Source organism: Triturus cristatus, chromosome 7 (genome assembly GCF_964204655.1).
Source record: "Triturus cristatus chromosome 7, aTriCri1.1, whole genome shotgun sequence".
Taxonomy (NCBI): Eukaryota; Metazoa; Chordata; class Amphibia; order Caudata; family Salamandridae; genus Triturus; species Triturus cristatus.
The window spans coordinates 1,443,776,157-1,443,794,602 of record NC_140590.1 but is presented as its reverse complement, the minus strand read 5'-3'; the positions used below and the strand labels follow the sequence as shown (position 1 = coordinate 1,443,794,602).

The 18,446-nt window shown below is 45.5% G+C and overlaps 1 protein-coding gene across 1 annotated transcript in view; it reads right to left on the bottom strand.

Annotated features, from left to right (window-relative positions):
* Positions 1-2,943: 2,943 nt before the first annotated feature.
* The window catches only part of DLGAP4 (DLG associated protein 4), a 1,545,411-nt gene continuing 1,529,908 nt past the window's right edge, over positions 2,944-18,446 (bottom strand). The window contains exons 12-14 of the mRNA XM_085619178.1: positions 12,941-13,032; positions 12,366-12,518; positions 2,944-5,319 (exon numbers count right to left, since the gene is read on the bottom strand). Of these exons, the coding sequence (XP_085475304.1) occupies positions 5,101-5,319; positions 12,366-12,518; positions 12,941-13,032 (464 nt within the window). The 3' untranslated portion in view covers positions 2,944-5,100. The remainder of the gene's footprint in view (positions 5,320-12,365; positions 12,519-12,940; positions 13,033-18,446) is intronic.

The window sequence follows — 18,446 nt, the reverse complement described above, 5'->3', positions numbered from 1 at the left end:
ACACATCTGCAGACGCCTGGATAAGAACTGGAGAAACACCAAGACAACCAACAGCTACTCCACCTACAAGGACGCCATGACTAACTATCACAACCAAATTAGAACAACAAAAAGGAATTTCATCCACAACAAAATCCTCGCCAACTCCGTGGAACCTTTGTGTCATTCAGGAATTCACCAACCCACACAACGAAGCCACAGACATCACCCTGTCCCTAGACCTCTGCTACAAGCTTGGAACCTACTTTCACCTCAAGATCAGAACACTCTACGACAACTTTGTTGATTGCCCACAAGACGCCACAGCCTGCCCTCCGCCCCCCAGAGACACCAGCCAGCCAACCATCTCCAGCTGGACACCAATCACGACCAAGGACACCACCACGACCATGAAAGGCATCCACTAGGGGGCCCCCACCAACCCATGCCCCCGCACGTACACCACTGCACCTGAACTGCAAAAGACCACCAACACCACCTTCTCTACAGGCACCTTCCCAGATGACTGGAAGCGCGCCGAAGTCAGGACCCTCCTCAAGAAGCCCACAGCCGACCACTGACCTCAATAACTACCGGCCCATCTCGCTCCTCCCCTTCGCAGCCAAAGTGGCAGAGAAAGCAGTCAACAGGGAATGGATAAGATTCATCGAAGAGAATGCCATCCTCGACCCATCTCAATCTGGGTTCCGGAGCAACCAAAGCGCCCAGACCGCCCTACTCGCTGCCACAGACGACAACTGCACTGTCCTGGACCAAGGCCACTACGCTGCCCTCATCCTCCTCGACCCGTCTGCAGCCTTCGACACCGTTTCTCACCGCACACTAGTCGACAGACTACACGGTGCCGGCATACAAGGAGCTGCCCTGGACTGGATCCACTCGTTCCTCACCGGAAGAAGCCAAAGGATCAGACTACTTCCCTTCCTCTCCGCCCCCATGGAATCACCTGCAGAGTCCCGCAGGGGTCATCACTGAGCCCAACCCTCTTCAACCTATACATAACCCCCCCTTGCAGCCATCATTCGACAACACGGCCTCAAAATCGTATCCTATGCCGACGACACCCAGCTCATCATCTCCCTCACCCGAGACCCCACCACGCAAAACTCAACTTCCAGAAAGGAATGCAGGAGGTCGCAGTCTGGATGACCAACAGCTGCCTAAAACTCAACTCCGAAAAGACAGAAGTCCTCGTCCTGGAAACCACCCCTTCAGCTTGGGGCAACACCTGGTGGCCCACCGCCCTCGGAAGCCCGCCTTCCCCCTCAGACCACGGCAAACATTTCGGCATCGTACTAGATTCATCACTCGCCATGAACCGACAGGTCAACGCCGGCACCTCCAGCTGCTTCAACACCCTCAGCATCCTCCGAAAGACCTTCAAATGGATCTGCCCCGGAGTCAAGAAAGAGTCACCCACACACTCATCAGCAGACTGGACTATGGAAACGCTCTCTACGCCGGCATTAACAAGTCCCTACTCCGCAAACTCCAGACAATACAGAACACCGCGGCCAGACTCGTCCTCTGCATACCCTGGCAGGAACACATCAGCCAACACCTGCGGACACTCCAGAGGCTCCCCCTGGAGAAGAGAGTCACCTTTAAGATCCTCGCTCACGCCTACAAATGCCTACATTACAACGGACCCAAACACCTCAACGACAGAATAAACTTCCATGTACCCGATCGAAACCTCCAATCTGCCAACCATGCGCTAGTGGAAACCCCCGCATCCACAGAGCCAGAGCAGGCGGAAGATCTTTCTCTCACATTGCAGCCAAGCATGAACGAACTACCTACAGACATCAGACGTGTTCCCTCCCTGGACATCTTCAGGAAGGCTCTCAAGACCTGGCTCTTTGGCTGAACAGATCTGCATACTCTCTCCCCCCCCCCCCCCCCTCACCTCAGCGCCTTGAGACCCTCAAGGGTGAGTAGCGCGCATACAATTCCCTGATTGATTGAATGTGGTTGTTGGCAATATGGAATCCAAAGGGCTCAGTTCTGTACTACTGATCCTGTGCCATTTATGGGAGTCTACTACATTTCTGCCCCCTTATGTGTATGTCCTTCCCGTTGTGGTTATTTAGATTGTTTGACATAACACCCCTCATGCCCGTGGGATACCTCAGTGTCTTCGACCATTTTGGCACTTGAGCATCCTAGGGCCTCAGGAAACTGTTGGAACGGTCTTGTGTCATGGCATAATGCACCAACATTTGTTTCTCCGTTCCAATACAAGGTGGGTGGGTGGTAGAGAACTCTGCACACGCTCAACACCTTTCCTTTTGGTGCTATTTATGTAGGCCCACACTGAACACCTTATGTTCGTCTTTCTGCACAACTTTGTGGTGGCATTTAGGGGGGGGAAAAAACTTAAAAGAGGTGATTTTTCTTTTTTTAACTCGTTCAAGGTTTGAGTGGGGGCCCCACTACCAACATCATTCTCAGACTACGTGGCTGAAACCCAGTAGGAAAAAGAAACCGGACAATCCGGGGTTTTCTTCAGGTATTTCCCCCTCCAGATTTTTCTATGTAGACTATGATGGTGGACTTTTGGTGTTTCCCGGAGCTTCCTCGAAAACTTTAAAGCTTTTGACCCGACCTGCGGACCTTGCTCTGTACACAAAGTTGGAAACAACAACCTGAATATGTTAAACATGTACTGGCCTTCAGGGGCGCATATGATGCCACAGGGGAAGAGTGGACCCAATTCAGAGCTTGAATCTCTAATTTCATGGTATGAATAAAGACGTAGATATATAAAGCGGGAAGCTTTGGTGTTCGTCTAAAACCGTTGATGTGGAAACTATTAATCATAGGAGTCACTCTTCCCAAAGCTCCTTCTTTGGTGCTCATATGGTGGAAGAAGCACAGGATCCACAGATATCAACGGTTGTTTTCCCGCCCAAATAAACAAAGCATTGTACACCAGAAGGGTAAAGTGTTATGCATATGGTTTATAGGTGTCTATTTTTACACACACTTTTAACAAACGTCTAGATATTGTACATATGTAAAAATATATGATGAGCACACAGGCACACCTGGACACGTGTTAACTCGCGCAGCATTGCGCGCTCTCCGTAGCGTGCATGCACCCTGTACGCCTACGAGTGTTCGCATTAAATTTACAAATCCTAGTACACACCAGTTCTGTGCATATGTATACATACATATTTTACAGGCCACAGGAGAGGCCGACGCTTGCATGAAAGTGGTGGGCACCATTTCAACCGCAGGCCCATGTGCCTCACAAACAGAGGATTCTCCTCAATAGGACCATTCTCTCTTGCTCTACAAACCAATAAAAAATGATAACCCCACCAGTTCTCGGACAGCGCTGTAGTTCACTAAAACTATCTTATTTTTTCAAAACTAAAACTGACTTTAAAAACCGTTCAGTTCTAATTTTTACTTTGTATAAATAAATAAAGAGTACTATGACAGAAAAGAAATCATTTGGCAGCACAGAGCACCCTAAAAGTCAGTGGTATGTATATCCCCTAGGTCTTGTTTGATTCATCTGTGCATGCCACTGGCAAGTTAGGCTTTCTCGCTGTGTGTACTAATGGACTGTAGTGGTACCATGATGCGAGTGGAAAATGAGAAAATTAAACATTAAACTAAAATAGCCCCCTCTTATTCCCACATGAAGGAAAATTAGAAGTATTCGAGCCCTCCTACAGTTACTCTTCCCAGCCTCCACAGAGGATATGGGTGCATGTGATCATGAAAGTAGACAGGGCGTGTTCCTGACTCCTTCCAAACTCTATCATGTTTGTCTATTATTGCATGGTCCCTGTACTAATGTTGCACAGTCTAGCAGAACTCTTGTTTTGAATTTTAGTTCAATAGTACAGATATGTGCATCTTACATCTCTTCTCAGATGAATTAAACATTCTGTGCACCAGAACAAACGCTTACAGAGTGACTGAGGCAAGGGAATTCCACCTTGCTATGCTGGAGGACAAAAGGAAGAGACATGAAAAAAGGACACCATAATTGGGTGCATGGTGGTGCATGAAGAGAAGGTGGTTGGACTGGTGGTGAAAAGAGTAAAGGCAAGAACAGAATGCGCAGAAATTATGGTTGAGGAGAATTGTATGGAGAGAAATATCCAAGTGGACAAAATAAGAAAAACTGTTAAATGAATGAAAAACGTAGGCAAATAGTGGAGTTTGTTTGAGCTGCAAAACACCCTTGTCATTCCCTTACCCGCACATTTTTTTTTGTTTGTTTAAACAAATGATATTTGTGTTTCAAAGATCAATTTAGTCCATTGTCATTTTTAATATGGATCCACAATTCAATTATTGGCAGATCCTACTCTATTTCCTGATTTTTAAACTGCATCAAATAATCAAGTCTTTTCTCCTAAGAGATTGTTCCCAACATGCCAAGTGCAGACAGTCCGCTTCCATATTTTGCAACAAATATGGGGGTCATAAAACCCACAGACAATTGCACAGAATGAGAGTTTAACATCGCAGCAAATAATATTGGTGGCACGCTTGCATTATGGAAGTGGAAATCAGAAAAAAAGGCAGAAGGTCAACTTTGACATGGGCCATGTTAGAAGGAAGGGGGCCAGGACGACAGCAGAGAAATGATACTGTGTGTGATTCATCAAGAGATGGGATAAAGGAAGACCAGCAGGGCAACAGTGCCCACTCCCATGGATCCTGCAGACGCCACGGAACCCAAACAAGAGTTTCTGATTTTAGCCTGAATAACATTTTACCAACTTTTGAGCTTGGAACCAGCGTAGAAAGAATGGGTGGGAATGAGTAAAAGGGGAGTTGGGGAGGTAATCCAAGGAGTTTCCATCCAGTTCGGAAGACCACATTAGAGCCCTGACAAGCAAGGTAGCAGGGCTTGGGGCAGTTGTAGTTTGCTTCTTTTCCTAATCTTCATTATTTAAAGCTGATAAAAATAACAAAATTGGAGTACCGGCCTCTCGCTCCACCTGGCCTGCAGTCACGTGAATAAATCACACTAGCGTTTATAGAGAACTACATGTTGGTTTTCTGTTGATTTGCTTTTAATCATCTTTGCTTAATGTTTATTTCTTTATTGTGTTTTCTCCCCAGAGCTCAAAGTCGAGTCTGCGCCTCAGGTACATAGATCTCAATGCTGTCTGCACTCTCTGTGGCAGAGTTCTGTCGCACCGAGGCGGCCCGTTTTGCAGCCATCAGTCGTTTACGGGCCTCCTGGCGTTGTTTGTCCACAGAGTCGGAGGCTTTGTCTCGGTTGAGAGGTGTTTTGGGCTTGGCCGGCTTCTTTGGCACAGGCGGGGGTGGTCTCTTCACTTCCTATAAAGAGACAGTAAGAAAGAACACATCAAAACATGCATCAAGATATGCTTTCTGACCACACTTCGACCAGAGACCACAAACACCCCTCCAACAAGCTTTCGAACAGCAACTTGAAAAATTCCCTAGCAGCAACTTTCTTATTTTGCATTGTCACAAAAAAATCTTTAACTGCCCTTAAACATATTCGGTTCCAGATTTATATGCAGTAAGGTATTCTGCCATCTGTTGGATTGGTCAGTTAAAACTTCCTTTAAAGTAAAACATTTATATTTATGTATTCACCAAACGAGTCTACACAACTTCTGATTATATCTACGGTAATCCCATAAAGCATTACTATTTATTCACCAGGTCCATCATTGATTCCCTTCGACAGTTTTGCGGTAGGGAAGTATTATTTGATATCTCTTTCTTAGTATACTGTTCCATACGCATGGGGATGGGACAGTTTCTTGTGAATCTAGAATAGCCTAAGATGCAACAGGAAAATGTTACCTTGTAAGCATCTCTTTGTAGTGTGTAATGATGTTGAGTGACATGTTCAGCCTGCTCCTGCCATTGAGTGGTGAGCTTGGGTGTTTGTAGTATGTTTTACTTTGAAGAAGTCTCGCAAGCCATGAGTTATATGGTGACTCCTGCTCATGCTGGCATTGCGTTTGGGCACCAACTCCATGTTAGATGTTTTTCACCTAGTGCGTTAGAAGTGGTACTGCATGGTAGGGGAAAGTGGTGTATAGGTGCATTGCTAAAGATGTAAGTAAAGAAAAGGAAAAAAGATCTGCAGCCAGAGCCACATGCATGTGGGGGGTTGGATGAGCGCAGCTGAATGTACAGCAACACACGCTACGAACAGATGCCTACCTAGTAAACAACATTTTCCGTTAATGGCCGGTGTTGCTTTAGTAGATACACATGTGATACATAAACTGTAAAGCAGTTCCACTGTTTAAGTGTTGGCTAGTGTGTGAATGGAACAGATGTCTGTAAAAGTGACTGTAGGACCGCCTGGCTAACTAAACCCTGCTGTCGAGAAAGAACCTCCACACAGTAGTGTTTGGTAATAGTGTGAGGGGCTGGGCAAGTAGCTGCTTTACAAATACCAGCTTGTAGAATATTTCCAAGGAAAGCCATCGAAGTGGCCTTTTTGTATGGGGCGGGGGGTGCTCTGGCAGGTACAGGGAGAACTCGCTTGGTTTCAAGATAGCAGGTTTTGATGCACCTGACTATTTCAAAAGCAGAATTTTCTAAATGAATAGGCTGAACTCTTGAGGGCTGCTAAAAGGTACCAACAACTGGTCCGCCCTAGGAAATAATTTAGTCCTATCAATGTAGTACATGAGAGCCCTCTGAGAGTCTAAAGTGTGGTTGTGAAAGAAAACCGAAGTTCAATGGTCTGGTTGAGATTAAAAGGGTAAATAACCTTTAGCAGAAACTTCGGGTGGTGTGTAAAACTACTCTGTCCTTGCAAAACTGGACATAGGGTTCTTGAAATGTGACTGCTTGCAGTTCACTGATGCATGAGTGGGGCTATAGCAACTAAGACTGCAACCTTGCATGAAAGGAACTAGGGGAGAGGATGTGGCCTAACGGCTAGGGCGGTCGACCTCAAAGCTGGGGAACTTGGTTCGGGTCTCAGCAGGGACGCCCAACATCCTGTGATTCTGAGCAAATCACTTAATCTTCCCATGCCTAACAAAAAATGAATGTGTCCGTCTGTAACGCAACTGGAGCTCATGCAAAGCGTTCTGATACCTTCGTGTCTAGTTCGCACTATATAAAACTCTTTGCAAAATAAAAAAATAAAGTGGAAGGAATGCATTGGCTCAAAATGAGGATCTGTGAGTCTGGTGAGGACTATGTTCAGACTCAACTGAGGGGCTGGTGGCACCTTCGGGAAATAACTCTTGAGGACCTCAATAAAAGCTTTGATGGCCGTTACACTGAACAAGGAGGCATGTTCTCCGTTCTGTACCTAAGTGGCCATGGCTACAACATAGAACACAACGCAAGGGTATGCTAATCCAGAGTGTTGTAGATGAAGGAGGTTGCGTATAATGTCCTGGACAGCAGGGTTTAATGGCTCTATATGGTTTCAGATACAGTAGTGTAGCAACCCCTTACATTTTGCTACATAGCAAGCTTGAGTAGTTGTCAGCGTGCTTCCTTGAGGATGTCCAAAAACTCTGAGGGAGGCTTTGGCAGCTGAACTATAGAATCTCAGGGCCAGATCACTAGGTTGAGTTGTTTGATATCTGATCTGTCCCTGGTTTCTAGTAAGAAGATCCGGCCTGTCGAAGAGCTTCTCATGGAGACTGATGGACATTTCGAGTAGAGTACCAGGGCTCTCTGGCCAGGTGGCAGCTACAAGGATGAACGTTTGTTTCAACTTCCGGCCACTTGTGGAAGGAGCAGAAGAAGCAGAAAAGCATAGGCACATATCCTTGAACAGTTAATCCGAAGTGTGTTCCCCATGGGCTATGTGGATGGAACCTGGAGGCAAGGCTTGGGCATTTTGCATTTTCTGGGGTGGAAACGGGTCTATCTGTGGGGTTCCCCAGTGCCTGAAGTAATTGTTTATTACTCGGGGATTGAGCTCCCACTCGTGGACTTCTTGGTTTGACCTGCTGAGTAGGTCTGCTAGGTCACTGTCTGTTCCTGCAACGTACTTCGTTACCAAATTGAGGTTGCAATGAAGAGTCCGGATCCAAATGGAATGAGCTAGAAAGGTGGAGAAAGTGGGCGCCGCCTTGCTTCTGTAGGTAGTACATCACTGTCATGTTGTCCGTTTGCCCTGTGTCTGCAGGAGGAAGGCTTTGTGGGCCAGCTGAATTGCTAGGAGTTTAAGGTAACTGACGTGCCAACTCTGCTATTGTGGAGTCCACAGTGCTTGAAATGCATCGAGATTGAGATGTGCTGCGCCCCCGCCTCCACCCACCCCTGTGATACATCCATGGTGTTGGTGACCTGTGGTAAAGGGGTCTTTGATAGGTCAGTCCTAACAAGGATTGTTTCTGTTCCACCACTGCAGAGAGCGATGATCAATTACTTTTACCTACACTAGGTCCTCCACTAAACGCTCCGCTTGAGATCATTGTGCTGCAAAGAACTGTTGACGAGGACGCATGTGCAGTCTGGCATGGGGAACTATGGCTATAAAGGAGGCCATTGTGAACAGGCTGGCAGAGGACTCGTTGGCTATAAAAAAAATATTTAAAAAAAGAAGAGGGACAAGCTGTTGGAAAGCCAAGATTCTTTGTTGGCTAGGGTAGGGTCTGTCTGTCACCAGATTTAGAGTTGGCCCTAGAAAGGATTGCATCTTGGTGACGTTGATGGTAAAGTCCAAGGCCTGTAGGAGAAAAAAAATGGTTTGTGTATGGGCTAGACTTTGACTGTCAGTTAAGCACTTGAAGAGCCAATCGTCCAAGTGAGGGAATACATGAATGTCCCCTCATTTTAGATAAGCTGCAACTACTGCTAGGCATTCTGAACGAGGTTGGTTGTCCGTACGACAGGGTGTATCCTCTTGAACCCAGGTGCGCCGCTCCCACATTTTGTGCAGTATGTGTATATATATGTACCTGTTCATTGATGATGCAAGCCGGAGGTGCTTTATTTTATGTTTTCTTTACTTTATGTTTATTCTACTTTATATCATGTGTCAGGTGCTATTTATTTCTGTTTTGTATTTGTCTTCCAAAGACTGATTTGAACTTTTTTGATTGGAAGAGTTATTGTATTGTTATTTCAATAAAAATGACTTGAATTAAAAAAAAAAGACCCACCGGGGATGGTTATGCCAAGCAGCAAGACCTTGAGTTGGTAACAATGGCCACTACCATGAAGTACCTCTTCCTCTTAGGTAACTTTTAGGAGTTTAAGGGGTAGGGTTGCTGAGGCTGCTGTTACCTCTGGTACGAGCAGTCTTAGAACCTCATCGGTATTGCTGCCTTTGAAAGGACCCTCTCTGGCTAGCGGTTTAGGGAGCCCTATAGTTTTATCCCTATCTGTATCCTCCTCAATTTTTCTAACTTATGGTCGACCTGTGGCCCATACAAATGTTGCTCTTCAAAGGAGAGATTAAGTAGGTGTTAAAGCACCTCAGATTTAAACAGCAAGATATGGAGCCATGCATGTCACCAAATTAGATATCTTGTATTGACCTCCCCATGCTGCAGTTTCTGCAGCATCCAGGGCGCAAAACATGGTTGCGTTAGAAATAGTTTTGCCTCTGTGACCAGTTACAGCCCCCTTCCCCATTTTGTTGGTATTCAGGCAGCAGGTGTTGAAGCAACTTCAACATTGGGTCCCAATGGGCACTATCATATTGTGCCAAAATTGGCAACATGCTAGTGGTTAGCTGCCCCAGTGGCCACCTTCTTGACTCCTGTGTTAAAACATCTTACTTTCCTTGTCGGGTGACGGAGTGTCCACAACCCCCTGAGAGTTTATACACTACTGTGCAGAGCAGACAACTAAGGACTCCTGTTCTACATTTCCCCAGATGTATGGTGGGTCACAAGGTATGGCCTTGGGGTTATTAACCTGGTTTTCAACAGGCCCTTAAAGGATTCTGTAGCTGGTTTCAACATGCCCTTAGCATGGGTAGGAACTGAAAAGTACGCTCCATAATAAAAAAAAAATTCTCAACCAAGCACTACTTCTCCTCCTCCGGAAATTCTTGAAAGATACAGGTCTGGATGAGTATACGCAGGAGGACCTGTAGTAAAATCATCCTAGGGTTCAACCACCCCACCTGGTTTTTCAGAAGTGTTGTATGGCTCCTCCATGTAGTAGAGATTGTGTGAGTCGCAATAAGACTGAGGTGAACCCTGAGGTGTATATGCATTTGGAAGTGTCTGGAGGTGGCAGGAAAGGGACAGGAGGTTGAGGATGGGGAGTAGGAGGATGAAGAGCAGGCAGAGGTGGTAGCAGAGAAATGGAAGGGCAGACTGATATGACTAGAACTCGTCTATGCGTTTTCAGAACCAGTTCTGATGCCAGGTCCTTCTAGATGGTTGGCTTCCACGATAAGGTGTTTAGACCCGGGGTTGGTGGAGAAACCGTCGACTGGCACCTTGATTCTGGAGCTCTGGTTGACACAGCAGAACCCGATGGCGGAAAAAAAAAATCTAACATGGAGTTGGTGCCCACGCGCAATGCCAGCATAAGGAGTGACTATATACCTTTTGACTCTAGAGATTTCGTCAAAGAAGAACAACTTGCAAAAGCCCAACACTAGAAGACAGGTGTACCTACAACACATGCTAAAATCAAGTAGTTTCCTACATTTGAGAAGGATACAAGTCAGTCAATCACAAGATTGCAAAGAGGCTATGCCCGTTTGTCAACCACAATCATATCTTGATCATAAATACTCTAACTTTAAGGAAAGCATGAGAAAAGAAGACCAAGCTCAGAGTTTGTTTAGTGAAAGGGATAGACTTCAAATGGGGACCAGAGGTGGCTGATTACTGGGTGTTAGCCTTTCAAAGAACATGTGGCAAAACTTTCATCCTTTCCAGGGAAGGTGGAAGGCAGAAGCAGAGATACAGAAGTGGAGCAGTATATAGCATTGGATATCATCTTCGTCTGACTCTGTTAGTAGTGACTTACGGGACAAACAGAGTGAAAGCATGCATGAGCATGCAGAACAGCCTATTGAGGGCTGCGGAGGACATTTTCACGGGGGCGGGGGGTCGGCATGCCAGCACAGTGTTGGCTAGAGCTGCTTTTCATGGCTTTTTACAGCTCATACCCTGTGGCCAAAAACTCGGGAGTGCCTGAAACAGTTGGTTTCCCAACCCACACCCCAGTGGTGGAGAAGCAAGAGTGGAGATTGTTCATCTGATAATGTGTTATCACGACTTTGTTTGAGGAAGGTGTCACTGGTGCCCCTGAAGATGAACTATTATCCCTTGAATCTAGTGGCAGATGCTGCTCCCTTTGAATCATCCCGATGACTTGAGAGCAGGGAACATACTCTTCAAACACTAGCTCCTAAAAGTGACACTAACCCAGCAGCAAGATTTATCACACAAAATGCATCCTGCAACCATTTTAGACTGAACACATGTTGAGTGTTACAATTTTTAGGCCCCACAGCAGAAGCTCAGGTCCTGAAGTTGCGGCACAGGCAGAAGTGGGGAGAATGCAGTCATATGAATGTTTAAAATATTTTGAACTAAAAAACAATTCTATCCATTTACAGCGTCAACGCTTTTTCAAAACTCCAACCTATTTTAATGAGATCGGGCTCAAATCTGCTACAATGAGGCCAGACTATAAGGAGTCTGAATGCAACAAGGGTAAAATTTAAGATGCTGCCCTTCATCACATCTCAAATTCAATTTCAGGCGGGGGCACACGGGCAACTTTTATATTCCCTGACCCACTGTCCAGGCTGCACTCTGACTCTGTCTGGATTCACTGCTTTGCAATATGGACTCTCTGAAGACCATGCACATGGAAAATTAACATGAATACTGAAATGTCAAAAAAGGATAAGGAACCTACAAATAAAACTATGAAGAAAAGAAAATTTTAAAGCTTGCTATATGGAAAATAACATTGGATCCTATGGGTGAGAAAATGCCGGTGTTACAGGCTTATGCATCACTTTTAGGTCTCGCCTGACCCAGCGCATGCGCTGGTCTGGCGAGACTTATTGAGAGGGCTCCAAAAAGTGCTACCAGGCCAGCCTAGAGCTACAGTGCATGTGCACGGGCACGCGCGCCACGCACCGGGATTACTTTCACTTTTGCGGCCGCACGGCCGCTATGCATAGCCAATAGGTCTCGCTTCTGGGACCTTATAAGTATTTAGTTATGCAACTGTTGCTTGGCCAAACACTTATAAGGTCCCAAAAGCGAGACCTATTGGCTATGCCAATGCTTGTTCATGTTTGCTCGGATCCCAGCCTTCTCATTTTAAGGTTTCCTGTCACTGACAAAAATGTATCGGTGTCTAAACAATGTTTTGATTCCTGCCACTACTTGACCCAAACACTACCCCTGTCCTTGCTTACCCAATCCATTCATGCTCACCTTTTTTTCCGGCGTTTCTGCTAGCTGCCAGTTGTTGGACTTGAGTTGGTAGAGTTCATCAAACTTCATGCTGATGTCCTCAATGGAAAGCTGCAGGAGGTCCCAGAATCCAGCCAGGTCTTGGGCAGTTGGTCGAGGGTTTGCGTTGGGATTCTACATAAAAATGAGAACACAAGGTAACTGAAACAGTTACAAGTGGAAAACTGCTAAACTGGAATAGATTTTTGGGACGGCCGTCCTGCATGGTGTTGGGGAAAATGATAGCAAGTTTTGTGGAACTACGAGGCCCCACCAAAATGTTTGGATTTGATGGAGGCCCTAGAGAGGGTAAACATTTCTAAAACAAAAATGAAAAACAATTATCCTCTATTCAGGACCTACAGAAGTGGGTGAAGAAGGGAGTTCTACATTTAGAAACACCCAGAATTAAGTCAGACCATGTAGCCTTGACTGACACGAATCCAAAGGCTAAATATGCAGAGCTGGGCGGATGAATGGACCAGAAGATGGACACTGTACTTTTTAAAGTCCCCTTTCCTTCATGACAATTAGATAAATTCTACAACGTTACTCACCAAGTTCTGCTCACAAAGGCCTCGAAACTGCTGAAACTTCTGAGAAACGAGCAGCTGGGCACTGCCAACAGCACTGAGCACCTTCCCGACCACTGACATAGGAAAAACACAGAGGTTAAGGGAAGCAGGGGTGGAAGACACCATAGACATTTTAATTCAGATCTGTGTATCTGCATTATAGCATCTGACTTCGAGTGTGCACCTAATCCACGCTGTGCTTATGCGTCTATGCAGTATTAAGACCCAAATGGATCTACACAAGCAGAGTCCAGAATGTTTGGAAAACCCACATTATACAGGAGATTATGGCCCAAGCATAGTCTTTTTTTAATACCTTAATTTTTCTCACGAGAACTTACAACGATCTAGGCATGTATTCTTTATACAGTGAAACTATTAGCATTTTTAAAGTACCTACTTAACATTTATTAACTTAAGAGAAGTTAATGTGTGTACTTAAAAATTGAAAATCTTTGAATTAAAAGGTGACTGCTAAGGACACAAGTAAGCATGAGCTGTAAAACGCGCAGCATACTTCCAGTAGAAAATAATCTCATATTGAATTTCTCAAATTTATATTTTAGCAGTTCAGCTATGTTAACACGTGCTTGAAGAAAATCTTTCCTCAAATAGTGGCGGTGATAATATAGTACTGTATTTAAAGGACATGTTCTTGATTGAATCACGTGTGAATTGGGCCCCAAAACGAATCTTAAATTTTAACTTTCAGGAGATTTACTGCTTGCTGCAAATCGTGCCCATGTAGCTCAGTCAACAAATCGTGTGTTGATTTCACAAAGTCATCTCTTAGGCTCATGTTGGGAGTATATTTTAGATACTTTAATACCCCTAAAATAGCCTCCAAGTTTCTATTTTGAGTTATTCATAACCATTGTAAACAAATGTTAGGTGAATAAAGTCATTGTATTTCCTTCTTGCTTAATACAGTATAAAAATGATCCATACAATGTTATATGTTGTTACTTAATGAGGTAAACGTTTAAAACGTAAAGAAAGCCTTCCAAATATCTTTTTCGCACAACTAAAGTGTCAGTCATGTACAACTATGTCAGTGGGAAGAATAAAATTACTGAGAAAATGTAAGGCATTTGTAAAAAAATCAGGTTGTAATAAAACACTGAGGAGTTTTATCTAAATCCAGAGGTTTAGGAGTGTAGGACAGTCCTTTCAAGGTGGTAACCAAACAACTCCTATGCAGCAGTCACCGGCAGTTTATGCAGCACAGAGACACACGCACCACAAGCGTTACTTATACACGCGCTTGTGTTACTCGTTAGCTCGTTTCAAGGCAGTTACATGCAGTTTGAGACAATGATACTCTCTGCCTTCATACGTGTTCACTAGCATTTAACTTGGGTCGCCTACCACTGTTTATCGGGGAGAAAGGGTGACCATTTACATAGCACTTAAACATTGCCTTATCCACTGCTGCTTCATAATCCTCGTTGTTATAAATAGCTTCCATTAGGCAACCGTGTACCCCAAATTCTAACTCTAGTAATTCACTGCTATGACATAGTAACATTTGATAACGTTCCCAACTGTTGCTACTTTGTAAAAGACTCCCAGGTCAGGATGAAAGGACTCCGAGAGCCTGTTGGTGCAACACTGTGTATCTGCTTTGACTAAAAGCACAGCTGCCGAAGGGGGAAAGAAGGCAGGGAGGTGGAAAGGGATAGCTATGGATGGCAGGTAATTCATTTTTCACATTTGGGACCGGGAGGAGAGGCCATATATGGCTTCCCCATTACTTCTTTGCCTCAGTCTAGCAGCTGTGAGCAATGGCAGATTAATTTTTTGAGGGGCGTGAGGGGGGGGGGGGGGGATAGATACAAAAAGTTGGAAATTGGCAACTGAGCACTATGGGGGATTTTTTCACCTCAAGGTTGTGAGTGACATCAAAGACAAATTTGTCAGTCGTTTTTCGGCTTCAGAATATAACAGAGCAACATTCAGTCCCGATCTCTTATGCCGGCACCCTCTCTATAGCTCCTTGGCCAAGAGAGTTTGAACTTTTCTCCTGGGATCTTTGGAATATGGACAAGAGGTTCTGTGGGAGTTGTTGAAGCGTTGGTGTCATATACCGGAGATATGACCTGAAGAGAAGGGAGTAACCGTGTTCTAGTATTCTGGAGCACTCATTGGTTGTATGCGATACTCCCCTGCTGGGGAGGTAGAAGGTGATTCGTCCTCCCACAGGGAGCTAATGAGCCACAGAGGACAATTTAAGGTGGTTTTGCGACCACTGTAGGAGGAGGAGTTTGGGTAACATGCTGTTCCCTGTGCCCTGGAGGCTGCTGGCTTGATTCTGTACCTTGAAAGGGCTGACAGGCATGATGTGGTTGAGGAACACACTGCGTAGCCTCTGCTTGTATTTCCTGCTGAAGCCTCAAAAAGGGCAAATTTGCTGGGGGAACTTCTGAACAGACGGGCTAGGCCTAGAGACCATGCTGTGGCCTTGCTCACTTTAAACCTTTCCAAGGTCAAGTCAGCCTTCGCTCCACAGAGCCTAGTCTCATCAACAGGAATGCCTATGAAGGGTTGCTGGGCGTCATTTGAAAAGCACCACACTGGTCTTGGCTATCCTACACAGACAGTAAGTAGTGTCAGACTAAAACATCTGGAGAACTTCGTTGCATCATGGCAGTCTGTAATGAGGTGTTGTAGAATTGAATAAATAATCTGAGTCGTCAGATTATGAGAACCTAACCAAAGGGTGTGAGGAAAGCACTTGTTTCCTGAAAAACCCAGGCAAAAGAAAGAAAGGGCAATTCCTTTCTTTAGTCCCCTCACTCACCAGGGTTTCCCCACGGTGACATGCTTCATCATTGGGGTCCTCTCAGTCCTCTACGGGCTGAGGCGTGCTGCGACTTGCGGATTTACGTAGGAGCACTGAACAAGACTATGTGTTGTGCAAGTGTTGTGGTGTGGAGTGGTTTAAAGTGAGTTAAAATAATTAACTAGTGGGCCAATCTAATTTTATTGTTGCTCCTAGCTAATTAATTAAAAAAGTGGGTAATGTGCTAGAGATAACTACTATAATGGGTAAGTGTACCTAGCATCCGTTGTCGACTAGTTTCAAGCTTCCCAAGCTCTTCATCAGGACTACACTGGGACCAGCCCAGTGTGAATACCACTCCTAGAAGACCTAAACACCACTCCTAGAAGACCTAAACACCTACTAGTGCACTGCCTCGCCGACCGCATACATATGCGGTCGGCGAGGCAGTGCACTAGTAGGTGTTTCCGGCGGGTGGCCTGACGAGTACAAGTGTACGAGTGTCCAACCCCCCCTCAGTCGACCATGAGGCACAGTTTTGCCTTTTAAAATAATTCCATGAGACGTACATTACGTATGTATTTTGAGTAACGCATGCTAAATTTGCACAGCGTTTTTCGTTTTTTTCACTTATTTCATGCACCAATTTAGGTCTTCTAGGAGTGGTATTCACACTGGGCTGGTCCCAGTGTAGTCCTGATGAAGAGCTTGGGAAGCTTGAAACTAGTCGACAACGGATGCTAGGTACACTTACCCATTATAGTAGTTATCTCTAGCACATTACCCACTTTTTTAATTAATTAGCTAGGAGCAACAATAAAATTAGATTGGCCCACTAGTTAATTATTTTAACTCACTTTAAACCACTCCACACCACAACACTTGCACAACACATAGTCTTGTTCAGTGCTCCTACGTAAATCCGCAAGTCGCAGCACGCCTCAGCCCGTAGAGGACTGAGAGGACCCCAATGATGAAGCATGTCACCGTGGGGAAACCCTGGTGAGTGAGGGGACTAAAGAAAGGAATTGCCCTTTCTTTCTTTTGCCTGGGTTTTTCAGGAAACAAGTGCTTTCCTCACACCCTTTGGTTAGGTTCTCATAATCTGACGACTCAGATTATTTATTTAATTATACATACAATGGGAGGGTGAACCTAACCGTTAAAAACCTCTCTTTCCCCCTTCTTTTTGATATAGTGTTGTAGAATTGGCCAGAAGTGAACAGGGACAGTTGGCAAGATGTCTGCCACTCTTCCCCACAATTGATGCAAGCAACTCCCCAGGTGTCAGCTCTGAGGGCAAGGCTGGCAGACGACAACATGCGCTAGGCAAATGTAGCCATACGTTTTGATCCCCTGTCTGGCAGTGCGGTGGCCAATATTTTGGGGTTAAGCCTGCTTGTAGATGCCTGCTCCACCATGCTTTCTGGGATGGGGTGTTGGATGTGAAAGTCCAGATCCCCATGGGACAGGTCTATGCCACCTTGCAACTGGTCTACTGACTGTGGGGCAAGATCGTGGCTTTGAGCAGGTTCCCATCGGTACGTCCAGCAGGGATTTGATAAAAGGGAGGTGAGGCTCCTGATTAGTTTGGCCTGGGTGAAGAATCTTTAACAAGAGCATTAGTTTTGACCTCTATTGTGGGTCCAAGACTTCTGCTGACCTCAGAGTCACCAAGGCAAAGGAGGCATATTCTTTTGTAGCAGTGGATTAGGAGAAGAAACATCAATATTTGGTGAGGTGTCCAGACCACTGACATCCTGCAACTCCAAAAATAAGTTTGTCATTCTAAGAACTCTCCTCTTTAGAATGATCATGATCGGAATACTGACGGAAACTGCTTGAACCTGGGTTTGGGGGGGGGGGGGGGGGGAGGGGGGGGGGTCAGATGGTGGTAGAGCTTCAGAGTCTGATAAAACCAACCTGCTAGACTTCTGGCCTTGGTGACGGTGTCGGTCACAATGCCAACTGGGTCTTGAACGTTGCCGCTGGGATGGATTTGGTGGAGTAGAGCTCAAAGATGGAACTGGACTTGGGACAAGAGGCACAGTTGCCATTGGGGAGGAGTCCACCAGCAGTGAGTCGACTGGAAGCCACCTTGGAACCATAGGGCCCAAAGGCACTCCAGCAGGATCCGGAGGAGTACCAAAGTTTTCTCCTAGGACTCTTTTCTGCTCATGAAACTGCTGTGGCGTTGCTGATGGTCCGGGAAAGACGTGGTGCATAAGGAGCAGCTTTGGATTCAGTTTCAAAAGTGGGGAAAAACTCCGTGGCCTAGAGGTACTTTGGATGTTGTGCAACTCCCTGTGTTGGGAATGGCAGTACGAAGGAGAGTTGTGTTTGGATTTCTTCTGGTTTTGTGGACTTCAAATTAGCGGAGCTTCGTGATTTCAACGACGATCTGTTACAAGAACAGCATCTGAAGCGCATCTGTGCCCTCGACCGAGATTGGCCTACTTAGAATTCCTTCAAAGTTCCACAACGACAAGTTTGGCTTGGAGGTCATGGATGGCCTTTCTGATTATTTTGCCACATCAGTTACACGACGTAAAAGCAAGATTGGAGCCGAGACCCCAGAGGCAGACTTTGCTATCAAAATTACCCAGATCTAGCATTTGAAAGTCTCTATCAGAAAAGCACTGCTTTGTGTGTGGATCTAATCTTGCAAAGGGCAGAATGTCGTCACACACAGAGAAGTAAAACAAT